The sequence below is a fragment of the Coregonus lavaretus genome, assembly GCF_964263955.1.
Source record: "Coregonus lavaretus genome assembly, chromosome: 3".
Taxonomy (NCBI): domain Eukaryota; kingdom Metazoa; phylum Chordata; class Actinopteri; order Salmoniformes; family Salmonidae; genus Coregonus; species Coregonus lavaretus.
Window position 1 is genome coordinate 5,401,215 of NC_139990.1, and position 17,770 is coordinate 5,418,984.

Sequence of the window (17,770 nt, forward strand, 5' to 3'; positions counted from 1 at the left end):
AGTGAGACTCACCCCAGCCGAGGAGGTAGTACCAGTGGAGGTGCTGTTCCTCGGCGAACACAGCCACCACAATGAGCGTGTGCAGGTAGATCCCCTCACACAGCATCCAGAAGTAGTTACAGCCCAGCATGTACATGTGGAAGAAGTGCAACACCTTACAGCCAACCTGCAGGGGATTAGGATCACAGGGAGTCACACAGAGACAATAACAACAACAACAACAACAACAACAACAACAACACTAAATGCTCAACCAGCCCTGACACAAAATCGTTAGCGGGTATTATGATTTTCCGAAAGGAGGTTGTTTATCCTGTTACCCCCTACTGCTGAAGCGCATCCCTTGCTCCACATTTCTCTATGTTAATGACTGCAGCTCGTTGTATTTACTTTGCAAGAAAAATTGACTGTTAAGTAGCCTAAATTCTGTTCAATAATATCCACACATTCTTGTCAGTCAACACGCTATCATATGTCTCTTACTCCCTTCATATTTATATATCCCAAATGGCACCCTATTGCCTACATATGGGCCTTGGTCAAAAGGAGTGCACTATATAGATGGGTTAGCTGACAACATCACGAAAACGATGCGCACGCTTCAATGCAGCAGAAGTCTGTGAGTTGTTGTTAAATGGCTAAATGGCATATTTTTTTATTTATTTTTTGTGATTCTAGATGGCCAGATAGCTACCAACAATGACAAGAAACTGCCATATGGGGAATCGTAAGTGACTCGTTTCATCTTGTTCTTGATAACGTCTTGTTTTGACTGATCAATGCTAATATGGCTCAAATTTGCTAGCTAGCTAACCCAACAACTGTAACGATGTATTTGAGACAACAAGTGCTCATTGTGCAAATGTATTTATGTTTTCAATAAACATTGGAAACAAAATATAGTTTACATGTTGTCAGCAATCTAAGCCAACCCGTCTGTTTTGCCCCATAGTTGCACACGCATCGGTTGTGTTGCTAAACAACCAACCTGTCTCTAGGGAATAGGGTTCCATTTGGGACTGGCCCATGCAGATTCATTGAGGCTCGTTCTCTAGTTTTCCATGTTGAGATTCCTTGTTCTCAGCTCTCTGTCTCAGAGCATGTGTGCTGATCTAATTAGAAGATACTGGCATTGGTAGTAGCTAAATGTACATCTCTTCTAGACTCTATATGCAGCATTCACAGCCTTCAGAACCTGTCAGTCACTCACAAACTCTTAACCACACAGTGGCCACTGTGTTCTTGGGGACCTTCAATGCTGCAGAAATTCTTTGCTCCAGAGCGCTCAGGACCTCAGACTGGGGTGAAGGTTCACCTTCCAACAGGACAACAATCCTAAGCACATCCAAGACAACGCAGGAGTGGCTTCAGGACAAGTCTCTGAATGTCCTTGAGTGGCCCAGCTAGAGCCCGGACTTGAACCCAATCGAATATCTCTGGAGAGACCTGAAAATAGCTGTGCAGCGACGCTCTCCATCCAACCTGACAGAGCTTGAGAGGATCTACACAGAAGAATGGGAGAACCTCCCCAAATACAGGTGTGCCAAGCTTGTAGCATCATACCCAAGAAGACTCAAGTCTGTAATCGCTGCCAAAGGTGCTTCAACAAAGTACTGAGTAAAGGGTCTGAATACTTAAGTAAATAAGTTTCTACAAACCTGTTTCTACAAACCTACTTTCACTTTGTCATTATGGGGTATTGTGTGTAGATTGATGAGGAAACATTTGTATTTAATCCATTTTAGAACAAGGCTGTAACGTAACAAAATGTGGAAAAAGTGAAGGGGTCTGAATACTTTCCGAATGCACTGTATGTCTCCTCCTCCTCTCTCTCTCTTTCCCTCCTCCTCCTCTACCCTCCTCCTCCTCTACCCTCCTCCTCCTCTACCCCCCTCCTCCCTCCTCCCCTCTCCTCCTCTACCCTCCTCCTCCTCTACCCTCCCCCTTCTCTTTCCTACCTTCTTCCACCTCCTGCTATTCCTCTCCTTCTCCTTCCTCTTCCCTCCGCCCTCCTTCCTCTTCCCTCCTCCCACCCTGCCCTTCATGACTCCTGGCCCAGATGTGCCATTTACATGTATGCTGAAATACAGTTTACTCATCACTAAGGTCTGTTGGTGTGATCAAAACACTTCATTTTTCTCACCACTTCATAACCACATTCAACTTCAACTTGAATGCCCAACTGAGGCATCCAGCCTAATGTAACGGGACAGTCTGGATGGTTCTGAATGTTTTCTGGAACAAAGTTTAAGGTACTAATGTCTGACAAAGTGTGTGTCTCATGTCTTTGGCCTAGTCCTTCGTTTGACCAGAGCACTAGGGACCCACTTCTCTCTCACTACTGGCAGACTAGGAGTCTCTACTGTGATCCGCCAGAGAGAAAGAACGCTTGTTCCTTTTTGTTCAGAGAGCGCAGAGTCCATTCTCCCAACAGAGTACCACATCCCTGAATCACACATGCAGTCAGAACACAGACTGATCCACTCTAAATTTGGCGCTCCAGAATGTCAACATGTTCCACTAAAGACATGCAGTATGTGCAACCAACAGTGATGGGATTTTAACCCCTTGAAATCAAGACCATGTTGTCTGAGGTGTGAAAGACAAACTGCAATTTGGTTCTCCCGCTTCTCAAAACAATTAGATTATAATATATTTAGGACAGATTGGGAAAGATGGTTCTGAGCCAATGCTGCTAGAACATAGCTATTCATATTGTAAGGTTGGGTTAAAGAATGATAATCCATGGACACTACGACTTCAGATATAACTCAAGGTTTAATCAGAGCAACCAAACATCTTCAGTGGACAAATATATATATATATATAATGAAAAATCATATGAGCAGAGAGCTGGCACCTGCTATTGCACCAGACTCTAAACTGAGGAGATATTCCAGCAACCCCTGCGCTTTATATACCAGAGCCACAGCATTTGTTATCAAATTAAACGTTTTCCAATTACGTTCCCACAATATTTATTGTGAAAGCTGTCATTCCTTCCTCCCTGTCGGTTGGATCACCAGGGTCAGCTGGTATATCTGAGGAAACAAAAACCCTTCCACTGTGAATATGGCAGATGGATTAGGCTTGAAGTCTGTTTTTTCCAGTGAGAACATGATTGTACGGGGAGAAGAGTAGAAGAGAGGCTAGAAATCAAACCCAGACGGTAGTTATTTTCTTTGACTGGATAAACTGAAGGACATCCTGAGATCCTGGGGATCCTGAGTGAGATCCTGGGGATCCTGAGTGAGATCCTGGGGATCCTGAGTGAGATCCTGGGGATCCTGAGTGGCACAGCAGTCTAAGGCACTGCATCGCAGTGCTAGAGGTGTCACTACAGACCCGGGTTCGATCCCGGGCTGTATCACAACCGGCCGTGATTGGGAGTCCCATAGGCCGGCGCACAATTGGCCAAGCGTTGTCTGGGTTAGGGGAGGATTTGGCCGCGGTAGGCCGTCATTGTAAATAAGAATTTGTTCTTAACTGACTTGCCTAGTTAAATAAAAAAATTAAGTGATGATCCAATCGAGAGAATGATAACATGACCTTACTGTATACATTGAGCCAGGAGTTTTTACTAACCATGTGACCTAACCAGGAAAAACTCATGTCTCTACTCAAAGGTCACCCAAGTGTGGCCATTTCTCTGGATCAAGAAGATCTTTTTATTTTGTATTTTTTTGGGAACAGAAGCCGGCGACTCAGTAACGCTGTCTTCCTGAGTCACAATACCGTAATCAAATAATTTCCTCAAAAAGGTGGACAATAAAAAGTATCTTAAAATACAATACTTAAAGCACCAGAAAAGGGGTAATCCTAGATACAGCAACGCTACGTTCCATAGAGGCAGATGGACCCTTTTCACCTTAACAGGCCTCAGGTTTCAAAGAATTCAAGTCTGACTCAAACTCAACGAGTGGCAACTGTTCAAAAGTCTGACAGAGGACAGAAATCTGAGTGCTAAGAGAAGGTTAACCGTGGGCTGTCTGTTAATGGCACAACCCATTAAAGATATGCAAAAAAATACTAATATCCTAACGAACCCTCTTAGAAAAAACATCTGCAATCCAGTTGAATGAAACTAAGAGTAAACTCATTTGAATTAAGTAAAAAGGTGCTCGAGGGCTGTGTTACGTTTTTAAGAATTAAAAAAATATATATTTATTTTGAAATTATCATGCAGTGAAACCCTGAGACTTTTCTTTCCTCTTCCCCTTAAAATTGTTTTCATTTTATAGATGAAATGTGTGAGACTTACTGGATTTCTCTCCACTACATCTGTGTTGTTGACCACTGCTATGAGGTAGATGAGGGTAAGGGCGGAGTTGAGGACATACGAAACGAAGAGGTTCTTATGAAGCGTGATCCTTTGGCAACTCAGGTTCCTGAGTGAAGACAAACAAACAGCATAAATAATCACATTAACATATGATCTGGGTCTGAATGCGGTTACCCAAGCAGACATTCATAGAGAGAACTACAATAAACGTTTACACAATGATTGTTATTTATTTTATTAGGATCCCTATTAGCTTTTGCAAAAGCAGCAGCTACTCTTCCTGGGGTCCACACAGAACATAAAACATGACATAATACAGAACAATAATAGACCAGAACAGCTCAAGGACAGAACTACATACATTTTCAAATAAGAGTATAGAAATACAAAAGGCTCTGTAGTGAAACAATACTGAGAAAACAGACAGCATTGAAGCCAAAAGATGAAGCTGGTTATAGTATTTTCCAGTGTGAAAATATTAATGGAGACTGTGGAGTACATACAGTGCCTTGCAAAAGTATTCATCCCCCTTGGCGTTTTTCCTATTTTGTTGCATTACAACCTGTAATTTAAATGGATTTTTATTTGGATTTCATGTAATGGACATACACAAAATAGTCCAAAATGGTGAAGTGAAAAAATTACTTGTTTCAAAAGATTCTAAAAAATAAATAACGGAAAAGGGGTGCGTGCATATGTATTCACCCCCTTTGCTATGAAGCCCCTAAATAAGATCTGGTGCAACCAATTACCTTCAGAAGTCACATAATTAGTTAGATTGCACACAGGTGGACTTTAAGTGTCACATGATCTCAGTGTATATATACAGTGAGGGGGAAAAAGTATTTGATCCCCTGCAGATTTTGTACGTTTGCCCACTGACAAAGACATGAGCAGTCTATAATTTCAATGGTAGGTTTATTTGAACAGTGAGAGACAGAATAACAAACAAAAAAATCCAGAAAAACGCATGTCAAAAATGTTATAAATTGATTTTCATTTTAATGAGGGAAATAAGTATTTGACCCCTCTGCAAAACATGACTTAGTACTTGGTGGCAAAACCCTTGTTGGCAATCACAGAGGTCAGACGTTTCTTGTAGTTGGCCACCAGGTTTGCACACTTCTCAGGAGGGATTTTTGTCCCACTCCTCTTTGCAGATCTTCTTCAAGTCATTAAGGTTTCGAGGCTGACGTTTGGCAACTCGAACCTTCAGCTCCGTCCACAGATTTACTATGGGATTAAGGTCTGGAGACTGGCTAGGCCACTCCAGGACCTTAATGTGCTTCTTCTTGAGCCACTCCTTTGTTGCCTTGGCCGTGTGTTTTGGGTCATTGGCATGCTGGAATACCCATTTTCAATGCCCTGGCTGAGGGAAGGAGGTTCTCACCCAAGATTTGACGATACATGGCCCCGTCCATCATCCCTTTGATGCGGTGAAGTTGTCCTGTCTCCTTAGCAGAAAAACACCCCCAAAGCATAATGTTTCCACCTCCATGTTTGACGGTGGGGATGGTGTTCTTGGGGTCATAGCCAGCATTCCTCCTCCTCCAAACACGGCGAGTTGTGTTGATGCCAAAGAGCTCGATTTTGGTCTCATCTGACCACAACACTTTCACCCAGTTCTCCGCTGAATCATTCAGATGTTCATTGGCAAACTTCAGACGGGCCTGTATATGTGCTTTCTTGAGCAGGGGGACCTTGTGGGCGCTGCAGGATTTCAGTCCTTCACGGCGTAGTGTGTTACCAATTGTTTTCTTGGTGACTATGGTCCCAGCTGCCTTGAGATCATTGACAAGATCCTCCCGTGTAGTTCTGGGCTGATTCCTCACCGTTCTCAGGATCATTGCAACTCCACGAGGTGAGGACTTGCATGGAGCCCCAGGCAGAGGGAGACTGACAGTTATTTTGTTTCTTCCATTTGCGAATAATCGCACCAACTGTTGTCACCTTCTCACCAAGCTGCTTGGCGATGGTCTTGTAGCCCATTCCAGCCTTGTGTAGGTCTACAATCTTGTCCCTGACATCCTTGGAGAGCTCTTTGGTCTTGGCCATGGTGGAGAGTTTGGAATCTGATTGATTGATTGCTTCTGTGGACAGGTGTCTTTTTATACAGGTAACAAGCTGAGATTAAGAGCACTCCCTTTAAGAGTGTGCTCCTAATCTCAGCTCGTTACCTGTATAAAAGAATCTGGGAGCCAGAAATCTTTCTGATTGAGAGGGGGTCAAATACTTATTTCCCTCATTAAAATGGACTTTTTTGTTGTTATTCTGTCTCTCACTGTTCAAATAAACCTACCATTAAAATTATAGACTGATCATGTCTTTTTCAGTGGGCAAACGTACAAAATCAGCAGGGGATCAAATACTTTTTTCCCTCACTGTACACCTGTTCTGAAAGGCCCCAGAGTCTGCAACACCACTAAGCAAGGGGCACCACCAAGCAAGCGGCACCATGAAGACCAAGGAGCTCTCCAAACAGGTCATGGACAAAGTTGTGGAGAAGTACAGATAAAAAAATATCAGAAACTTTGAACATCCCACGGAGCACCATTAAATCCAATATTTATAATGTTTAAGAATATGGCACCACAACAAACCTGCCAAGAGAGGGCAGCCCACCAAAACTCACGGACCAGGCAAGGAGGGCATTAATCAGAGAGGCAACAAAGAGACCAAAGATAACACTGAAGGAGTTGCAAAGCTCCACAGCGGCGATTGGAGTATCTGTCCATAGGACCACTTTAAGCCATACACTCCACAGAGTTGGGCTTTACGGAAGAGTGGCCAGAAAAAAGCCATTGCTTAAAGAAAAAAATAAGCAAATCAAATCAAATGTTATTGGCCACATGTCCCGAATACAACAGGTGCAGACATTACAGTGAAATGCTTATTTACAGCCCTTAACCAACAGTGCATTTATTTTTTATAAAAAAGTCTAATAAAACAACAACAAAAAAAGTGTTGAGAAAAAAAGAACAGAAGTAAAATAAAATAACAGTAGGGAGGCTATATATACAGGGGGGTACCGGTGCAGGGGCACCGGCTAGTTGAGGTAGTTGAAGTAATATGTACATGTGGGCAGAGTTAAAGTGACTATGCATAAATAATTAACAGAGTAGCAGCAGCGTAAAAAGATGGGGTGGGGGTGGGGGGGAAGTGCAAATAGTCCTGGTAGCCATGATTAGTTGTTCAGGAGTCTTATGGCTTGGGGGTAGAAGCTGTTGAGAAGTCTTTTGGACCTAGACTTGGCACTCCGGTACTGCTTGCCATGCGGTAGCAGAGAGAACAGTCTATGATTAGGGTGGCTAGAGTCTTTGACAATTTTTAGGTCCTTCCTCTGACACCGCCTGGTATAGAGGTACTGGATGGCAGGAAGCTTGGCCCCAGTGATGTACTGGGCCGTACGCACTATCCTCTGTAATGCCTTGCGGTCGGAGGCCAAGCAGTTGCCATACCAGGTGGTGATGCAACCAGTCAGGATGCTCTCGATGGTGCAGCTGTATAATTTTTTGAGGATCTGGGGACCCGTGCCAAATCTTTTCAGTCTCCTGAGGGGGAATAGGCTTTGTCGTGCCCTCTTCACGACTGTCTTGGTGTGTTTGGACCATGATAGTTCGTTGGTGATGTGGACACCAAGGAACTTGAAGCTCTCAACCTGTTCCACTACAGCCCCGTCGATGAGAATGGGGGCGTGCTCAGTCCTCTTTTTTTTTTTCCTGTAGTCCACAATCATCTCCTTTGTCTTGGTCACATTGAGGGAGAGGTTGTTATCCTGGCACCACACGTTTTATGTTCGCCAAAAGGCTTGTGGGAGACTCCCCAAACATATGGATGAAGGTTTTTTGAGCTTTTTGGCCATCAAGGAAAACGCTATGTCTGGCGCAAACACAACACCTCTCATCACCCCGAGAACACCATCCCCAAAGTGAAGCATGGTGGTGGCAGCATCATGCTGTGGGAATGTTTTTCATCGGCAGGGACTGGGAAACTGGTCAGAATTGAAGGAATGATGGATGGCGCGAAATACAGGGAATTTCTTGAGGGAAACCTGTTTCAGTCTTCCAGAGAATTGAGACTGGGACGGAGGTTCACCTTCCAGCAGGACAATGACCCTAAGCATACTGCTAAAGCAACACTCGAGTGGTTTAAGGGGAAACATTTAAGTGTATTGGAATGGCCTAGTCAAAGCCCAGACCTCAATCCAATTGAGAATCTGTGGTATGACTTAAAGATTGCTGTACACCAGCGGAACCTATCCAACTTGAAGGAGCTGGAGCAGTTTTGCCTTGAAGAATGGGCAAATATCCCAGTGGCTAGATGTGCCAAGCTTATAGAGACATACCCCAAGAGACTTGCAGCTGTAATTGCTGCTAAAGGTGGCTCTACAAAATATTGACTTTGGGGGGGTGAATAGTTATGCACGCTCAAGTTCTGTTTTTTTTGTCTTATTCCTTGTTTGTCTCACAATAAAAAATTATTTTGCATCTTCAAAGTGGTAGGCATGTTGTGTAAATCAAATAATACAAACCCCCCAAAAGTCCATTTTTAATTCCAGGTTGTAAGGCAACAAAATAGGAAAAATGCCAAGTGGGGTGAATACTTTCGCAAGCCACTGTAGGCTACATAATTTTGATAGAGTATAAAACATTAGGAACACCTTACTAATATTGAGTTGCATCCCCTTTTGCCCTCAGAACAGCCTCAATTCGTTGGGGCATGTACTCTACAATGTGTCGAAAGCATTCGACAGGGATGCTGGCCCATGTTGACTCCAATCCTTCCCACAGTTGTCAAGTTGGCTGGATGTCCTTTGGGTGGTGGACCATTGTTGATACACACAGGAAACTGTTGAGCATGGAAAAAATCCAGCAGCAGTTCTTGACACAAACCGGTGCGCCTGGCACCTACTACCATACCCTGTTCAAAGGCACTTAAATCTTTTGTCTTGCCCATTTACCCCATGTCTCAATTGTCCCAAGGCTTACAAATCTGTCTTTTAACCAGTCTCCTCCCCTTCATCTACACTGATTTTGAAATTTATTTAACAAGTGACATCAATAAGGGGGTATAGCTTTCACCTGGTCAGCCTATGTCATGGAAACAGCATGTGTTCCTAATGTTTTATACACTCAGTGTAAATCGTTAGTATGTGAAACATAAAAAATGACTTCACAGTTTATAATTACAGATGACAGTGTCATATACAACGCTGGACGCTAATTATTCTTGTCAGTAGCCATAATAAAACTTGTTTAATCCTTTCTGCATGTTGCAATAAAAACTCATCTGTAACATTAACATATTTCATCCTACCAAAAATGTTCTGACCTTTGATGTAGTAAACAGGACAATAAATAACATATAAACCATTGGAACCACTAACTCTGGCCCATAATGACTTAGTCAGATGTTGCTGTCGTCTGTGAAATGGGTTAAAATGGAGAGTCATTAGAATGAAACGTCTGAACCAAGGGTACTCATTGTAAAATATAAATCAAGATTGTCATTGTATTCAGAGCGTGCGTTAAACTGGTTGGACAATGGATAACGATTCATAATTTTCTATCAAGCAACACAAAAGGGGCTGAAATAATTTGCTTCGGTTCACCCATGTTAAATACTAGCACGCATGACTTCCAACAACAAGTGGAATCACACTCTATTGAGAAAACAAACAGATTATTAACGACTGTATTTGAGGATGCTGGTACAGAAGCATATCGATAGCATAATAAATCATTTGATGAATCAGGAAAAATAAATCAGCAGTCATGAAATTATTATATTTTCTATCAAAGGTCAGTAAAGTAATGTTTCCAATTTTTCACCAACCATGCTTCCTAAAACAAGCAATTAATACAATTTTACTGAAGTAGGCTAAATCAGGGTCACACAGTCTTTCTTGGTAGTGTTAAACAAATCTACTTTGAAACAAAAGTATACACCTCACACACATGGTTATGGGCTTAAAAAAAAGACACCTGTACCATGTCAGATATAGAGTTGAAATGTCTTCCATTTTGAGTTTGCATCCCAAAATTACACTTTATATACATCACAGAAGACTGAAATATAACAAAACCGTTTGACATAGAAACACTGGATTTTTGGCGGGTTTTTAGAAATTGTTTTAATTATGAAAAATATTAACATTCCACCCATGAGGCCACTAGAGGGCGCTTTGGACATTTGACTGCAGGAAAGGGCTACAGATAGGCTGAAAAGTGTTTTATTGGAGTGAAATCGAGTGAAAACACTGTGCCTAATGTATGTACACTCCAGCAACAATGTCCTGTTATCTGTCTCCAGTCATTAGCTAATGTTGTAGTCTTACTATAAATGTGTTGTTTATAGAAGGAGATCTCAGCATGGCAGCATTAGTAAGGGTTCTGGTCAGTGGTGTTAGAGAACAAGGTTACCATTAAATGGCCCAACACAAGTAAAAAGACAAAGGAAGTGTCTTAACAGAATATCTTCTAATTAGGATGAGTAGAAAATAGAACAGACAATCACTTTCTTTATCCCGAGGTGCTATATTGATGTATGGATGTTTTCAGGCAACACCTAAACAAGCAACAACATTTAACTTCCTGGCATTTCACTTCCTGGCAGAGGCAACCAGATTTTTTTTGCTAAAATGTCCTGGTACTTGGTAAAGTTTGATGGTCAGATGACATGAAAATAGAGGTCTTTGACCACGCATACCAATGGCGGTGTCACAGCCTGTCGTGGATGCGGTGGAGGAGTCAAGCGCAGGAAGCAGAGGTAGTCCAACAAGACTTTTAATAATGTCCCAAACAAGTGTACAAACCCCGACCTCGAAAACACAAGAGGTGAGGAACATTACGCACACGCGTAAAACACTTCAAAAGGGAAAAATGACACGGAAAGAAAAACACGTATCAAAACCACGTAACAACAAATAACCACACACAACTACCCTAGAAACAACATGGAACTTATAAGACACGTAATCAACTCTAAAACAACCACAGGTGTGACAGACAGACAAAAGCAATAGAACACAGAAACATAGAGCGGTGGCAGCTAGTACTCCGGGGACGGCGAACGCCGAAGCCTGCCCGAACCAGGAGGAGGAGCAGCCTCGGCCGAAACCGTGACAGTACCCCCCCCTTGACGCGCGGCTCCAGCCGCGCGCCGACCCCGGCCTCGGGGACGGCCAGGAGGACGCGGACCCGGGCGCGTGGGATGCCCATGGTGAAACTCAGTCAGGAGGGATAGATCAAGTATGTCCCTCCTGGGCACCCAGCACCGTTCCTCCGGACCGTACCCCTCCCACTCCACGAGATACTGGAGACCACTCCTCCGGCGTCTCGAGTCCAAGATGGTCCGGACTCTGTACGCCGGGACCCCCTCGATGTCCAAAGGGGGCGGAGGGGTCTCTCCTATCTCCTCCTCTTGGAGTGGGCCAGCTACCACCGGCCTGAGAAGAGACACATGGAACGAGGGGTTAATATTTTTATACTCTATAGGCAGTTGTAATCTGTAACACACCTCGTTCAATCTTCTCAGGACTTTGAAGGGCCCCACAAACCGCCGACCCAGCTTCCGGCAGGGCAGGCGGAGGGGCAGGTTTCGAGTCGAGAGCCAGACTCGATCTCCCGGTGCGTACACCGGTGCCTCACTGCGGTGACGGTCGGCGCTCGCCTTTTGGTGACGGATGGCACGCTGCAGATGGACATGGGCAGCGTCCCACGTCTCTTCCGAGCGCCGAATCCACTCGTCCACCGCAGGGGCCTCGATCTGGCTCTCGTGCCACGGAGCCAGGACCGGCTGATAACCTAAAACACACTGGAAAGGTGTTAAGTTGGTGGAGGAGTGGCGGAGAGAGTTCTGGGCCATCTCGGCCCAGGGGATGAACCTCGACCACTCCTCCGGCCGGTCCCGGCAATAGGACCTCAAAAACCTACCCACATCCTGGTTAACTCGTTCCACCTGCCCATTACTCTCTGGGTGATACCCCGAGGTAAGGCTTACCGAGACCCCCAACCGTTCCATGAACGCTCCCCAAACTCTGGAAGTGAACTGGGGACCTCGGTCAGACACAATATCCTCGGGGACCCCATAGTGCCGGAACACATGGGTAAAGAGAGCCTCAGCGGTTTGTAGGGCAGTAGGGAGACCCGGCATGGGAAGGAGACGACAGGCTTTAGAAAACCGATCCACAACGACCAATATGGTGGTATTCCCCTGGGAGGGAGGTAGGTCAGTTACGAAATCTACCGAGAGGTGGGACCATGGTCGTTGTGGAACGGGCAGGGGATGTAGCTTACCCCTGGGCAAATGTCTAGGCGCCTTATACTGGGCACACACAGAGCAGGAGGAGACATAAACCCTCACATCCCTAGCTAACGTTGGCCACCAGTATTTCATGCTAAGACAGTGCACGGTCCGGCCAATACCTGGATGTCCAGAGGAGGGTGATGTATGAGCCCAATAGATAAGACGATCGCGGACCTCGAGCGGAACGTACGTCCGCCCCACAGGACACTCGGGGGGAGTAGGGTCGGTACGCAGTGCCCGCTCGATTTCCGTATCGACCTCCCATACTACCGGAGCCACCAAACAAGATTCCGGCAATATGGAAGTAGGCTCGTTGGACCTCTCCTCCGTGTCATACCGCCGGGACAGTGCGTCTGCCTTAACATTCTGGGACCCTGGGATGTATGTGATTTTAAAGACGAACCGGGTTAGGAACATATTCCACCTAGCCTGACGAGGGTTCAATCTCCTAGCTGCCCGGATGTACTCCAGGTTACGGTGATCAGTCAGAATGAGAAAAGGGTGTTGAGCCCCCTCAAGCCAATGCCTCCACACCTTTAGGGCTTGGACTACGGCTAACAACTCCCTGTCCCCGACATCATAGTTACACTCCGCCGAGCTGAGCTTCTTCGAGTAGAAAGCACAGGGGCGGAGTTTAGGTGGCGCGCCGGACCGCTGTGAGAGGACTGCCCCAATACCGGTCTCGGACGCGTCTACCTCAACCTGGAATGGTAAAGAGGGATCCGGATGCGCCAGCACCGGAGCCGAGGTGAACAGGTTCTTAAGCTTGATAAATGCCCTATCCGCCTCAGCCGACCAACGCAAGCGAACCGGACCCCCCTTTAGCAAGGACGTAATGGGAGCTGCAACCTGTCCAAAACCCCGAATAAACCTCCGGTAGTAATTAGCAAAACCCAAGAACTGCTGCACCTCTTTTACAGTGGTTGGAGTTTGCCAATTACGCACGGCCGATACCCGGTCTACCTCTATCTCCACACCAGCTGAAGACAACCGATAACCCAAAAAGGAGACGGACTCCTGGAAGAACAGGCATTTCTCTGCCTTGACATACAAGTCATGCTCCAACAGTCGTCTCAATACTCGGCGCACCTGGGCTACATGCTCGGCTCGGGTAGAAGAGTACACCAGGATGTCGTCGATGTAAACTACTACACCCTGCCCATGCATGTCCCGGAAAATCTCGTCAACAAAGGATTGGAAGACTGACGGAGCATTCATTAACCCGTATGGCATGACGAGATACTCGTAATGACCCGAGGTTGTGCTAAATGCTGTCTTCCATTCATCCCCCCCCCTAATGCGCACCAGATTGTACGCGCTCCTGAGATCCAACTTTGTGAAGAATCGCGCTCCGCGTAATGATTCCGTCATCGTCGCAATCAGTGGCAGTGGGTAGCTGTATTTAACTGTAATCTGATTGAGACTACGATAATCAATACACGGGCGCAATCCCCCGTCCTTCTTCTTCACAAAGAAGAAACTCGAGGAGACTGGGGAAGTAGAGGGCCGTATGTATCCCTGTGCCAAGGACTCGGCTATGTATGTCTCCATAGCCGCTGTCTCCTCTTGAGACAGGGGATACACATGACTCCGAGGAAGAGCCGCTCCTGTTTGGAGATTTATCGCACAGTCCCCCTGTCTATGAGGAGGTAGCCGTGCTGCCCTCGATTTACTAAACACGAGTGCTAAATCCTCATACTCAGGGGGAATGCGCAGTGCGGGCACTTGGTTCGGACTCTCTACCGAGGTCGCCCCTACGGAAACACCTAGACATCTCCCTACACACTGAGCAGACCACTCCATAAGAGCCCTCTGTTGCCACGCTATAGTAGGATCATGGGTGCTTAACCAGGGAAGTCCCAACACCACGGGATACGCAGGAGAGTCAATCAGATAAAACTGAATACTCTCCTCATGACCCCCCTGCGTCGTCATAGTCAGTGGTGCTGTGACCTCCCTGATCAGACCCGACCCCAACGGCCGGCTGTCTAGTGCGTGGACAGGAAATGGATTGTCTACCGGCCGAAGGGGAATCCTTAACCTATTACAAAATGCCCGATCAATAAAGTTCCCGGCTGCGCCTGAATCTACTAGCGCCTTATGCTGGGAATGAGGTGCCACCTGTGGAAACCTCACAGGAATACTCATGTGACCAACAGAGAGCTCTGGGTGAGTGGGGCGTCTACTCACCTGAAATGACTCCCCAGTGCGTTGCCTGTTGTCACCTCCCCTAGGAGACCCTCCCCAGCACCTGGCCGCAGTGTGTCCTCCACGACCGCAGGTGGTGCAGTGGATGGCCCCCCTCGGGTTCCCCCTCCTCCTCTCTCTAGCGCCAGCACCCCCTAGCTCCATGGGAATCGGCTCGGGGGTGCTGGAGGGTGGACTGGACGACCCCCACTCGGGACGTCCGCGGGTAGCCAGCAGGGTATCCAGACGGATGGAAACGTCCACCAACTGGTCAAACGTTAGGTTGGTGTCCCTGCAGGCCAGCTCCCTACGAACGTCCTCGTGTAGACTACACCGGTACTGGTCGATGAGGGCCCTCTCATTCCACCCCGCATCCGCTGCTAGTGTCCGGAACTCCAGTGAGAACTCCTGTGCGCTCCTCTTCCCCTGTCGGAGGTGGAATAGACGCTCTCCCGCCGCTCTCCCCTCAGGAGGATGATCGAAAACAGTCCGGAAGCGGCGAGAGAACTCCGCGTAGGTGATGGTAGCGGCGTCTATTCCCCTCCATTCAGCGTTGGCCCATTCCAACGCTTTGCCGGAGAGACAGGAGATGAGGGCGGAGACGCTCTAATATCCCGAGGGCGCCGGGTGTATAGTGGCAAGGTACAGTTCTACCTGCAGGAGAAATCCCTGACACCCGGCTGCAGAACCGTCATATGCCCTCGGGAGTGAGAGCCGAATGCCACTGGGTTCCGGTACTGAGAGAGGAGGACTGGCCGTTGGTGATGTGATGTTGTAAAAGTCCTCAGTGTTCACCAAACGGCGCAGGGTGTTGGACACCTTGTCCATAGTGGTCCCGATTTGCTGGATCATGGCGTCCTGGAAGTTGAGCCGTTCCAGCAGTGATTCGGGAGACGCCGCTGATCCTGCTGACTCCATGATGGTGTGTGGTTCTGTCACAGCCTGTCGTGGATGCGGTGGAGGAGTCAAGCGCAGGAAGCAGAGGTAGTCCAACAAGACTTTTAATAATGTCCCAAACAAGTGTACAAACCCCGACCTCGAAAACACAAGAGGTGAGGAACATTACGCACACGCGTAAAACACTTCAAAAGGGAAAAATGACACGGAAAGAAAAACACGTATCAAAACCACGTAACAACAAATAACCACACACAACTACCCTAGAAACAACATGGAACTTATAAGACACGTAATCAACTCTAAAACAACCACAGGTGTGACAGACAGACAAAAGCAATAGAACACAGAAACATAGAGCGGTGGCAGCTAGTACTCCGGGGACGGCGAACGCCGAAGCCTGCCCGAACCAGGAGGAGGAGCAGCCTCGGCCGAAACCGTGACAGGCGGGTTTGGCCTTCAAAAGAACAATGCATATGCAGAAAATACCTCATCTCTACTGTACAATATAGTGCTGCATCTTTTATGTTATGGGCTATTTTTCTTTCACTGGGCCTGGGGCCCTTGATATGGTCAACGCGACGACATCATGAACTCTATCAAGTACCAGATCATTTTTGCCAAAAACCTGGTTGCCTCTGCCAGGAGACTGAAACGTGTCTGCAAGTGAATCTTTCAGAAAGACAATAACCCCAAGCACATATCAAATTCCACAAAGAAATGGTTAATTGACCACAAAATCAACATTTTGCAATGGCCATCTCAGTCTCCGGACTTGAACCCCATTTGAAAACCTGTGGTTTGAATTGAAGAGGGCAGTCCATAAGCACAGACTAAGGATATCAAGGATCTGGAAAGATTCTGTATGGAGGAATGGTCTAAGATCCCTCCCGATGTGTTCTCCAATCTCATAAAACATTTTAGAAAAAGGCTCAGTGTCGTTACCCTCTCAAGGGAAGGGTGCTGGAGTATTGAAAACAGGAGGGTGCTGGAGTATTGAAAACATGGGATCCAATCATTTTGACCCCTATCTTTTTTTAGAGTTTTTTTATTTGTATTATTTGTTAAACAAAATAATCTTTCTCTGAGCAAAAAAAATATTAGTATAAAATATATATATATATATTTGTATTTATTGAAATTAGCATACAATATAGCTCACTATTATTTATTTTTATACAGTCTTTTTTACTCATCTTTATCAAGGGATCCAATTAATTCGGACACCACTTTGACACTTTTTCAGATAGGCCCAGTCAAAACACACAACCATTTTATGACAACTGCATCATGTAGGACAAGCTCAGACTCAGATAACAAAGTGATGCAGTATTTTTTAAGCTAACCCAACTGTATTTTTCCACAGCTAGCCAGAGTATTTTTATTGGCGAGTCCTGGCAGTGCTGATGTGGAGGCCATAAATAAGAAGACAGTGCAGCTGTACCGCATCAAATACCACTGTAAACTGCACATCTGGAAAGTCTAATACAACATTAAGACTTTGACGTTTAAAGAGATCAGCCTATAAATACAGTGCCATGCTTGTAAAAATTATGCTCCCCTTAAAATCAATGCTTTGCTTGCTATCTTTAACTTCATGGAGATAATAATTAGCTGATCGCGTTGGTCTTCCATTAAAGCTTTACAATGCCAAGAAAGGATGTATTCTATTCTCTACTTGTCAAGACACAGATACAGAGTAGTTTGAGCGTTTTAACTTTTTGCTACTAAGATGCACCTGCACTCTGTTTTACAGGGTTGGTGTCATTTCAGAATTTAGCCTAATTCAATTCAATCCATGAATTGAAATTTGAATTGGCCACCCCCCACAGGAAGCATAATTTATATTTAATTAAAGGAAGTAGAATCTAATTTAAACCAATTCAAAGAAATTTAACTGAGACATGAAACATCTTTTGTCTCCTTCCTTTGACAAATATTTTGCTAAAAGCATCTGCCACCTCTTACTAAAGAATACAGATACCATTTCAATTATTATTTTAATTATAACAAAAAAATGTCAAACAGTATTTTTTTTGTAATTTTGTAATGAGATGTTATGTTGATACTTTGCATTATGGAGTGAAAGTGGATTAT

The 17,770-nt window shown here is 45.5% G+C and overlaps 1 protein-coding gene across 1 annotated transcript in view; it reads right to left on the minus strand.

Annotated features, from left to right (window-relative positions):
- Positions 1-17,770, minus strand: part of LOC311117392 (calcitonin gene-related peptide type 1 receptor-like) — a gene marked incomplete at both ends in the record, with an annotated part of 55,957 nt that overhangs the window by 11,010 nt on the left and 27,177 nt on the right. Inside the window, 2 exons of the mRNA XM_084157516.1 lie at positions 13-166; positions 4,262-4,388. Coding sequence (XP_084013642.1) covers positions 13-166; positions 4,262-4,388 — 281 coding nt within the window. The remainder of the gene's footprint in view (positions 1-12; positions 167-4,261; positions 4,389-17,770) is intronic.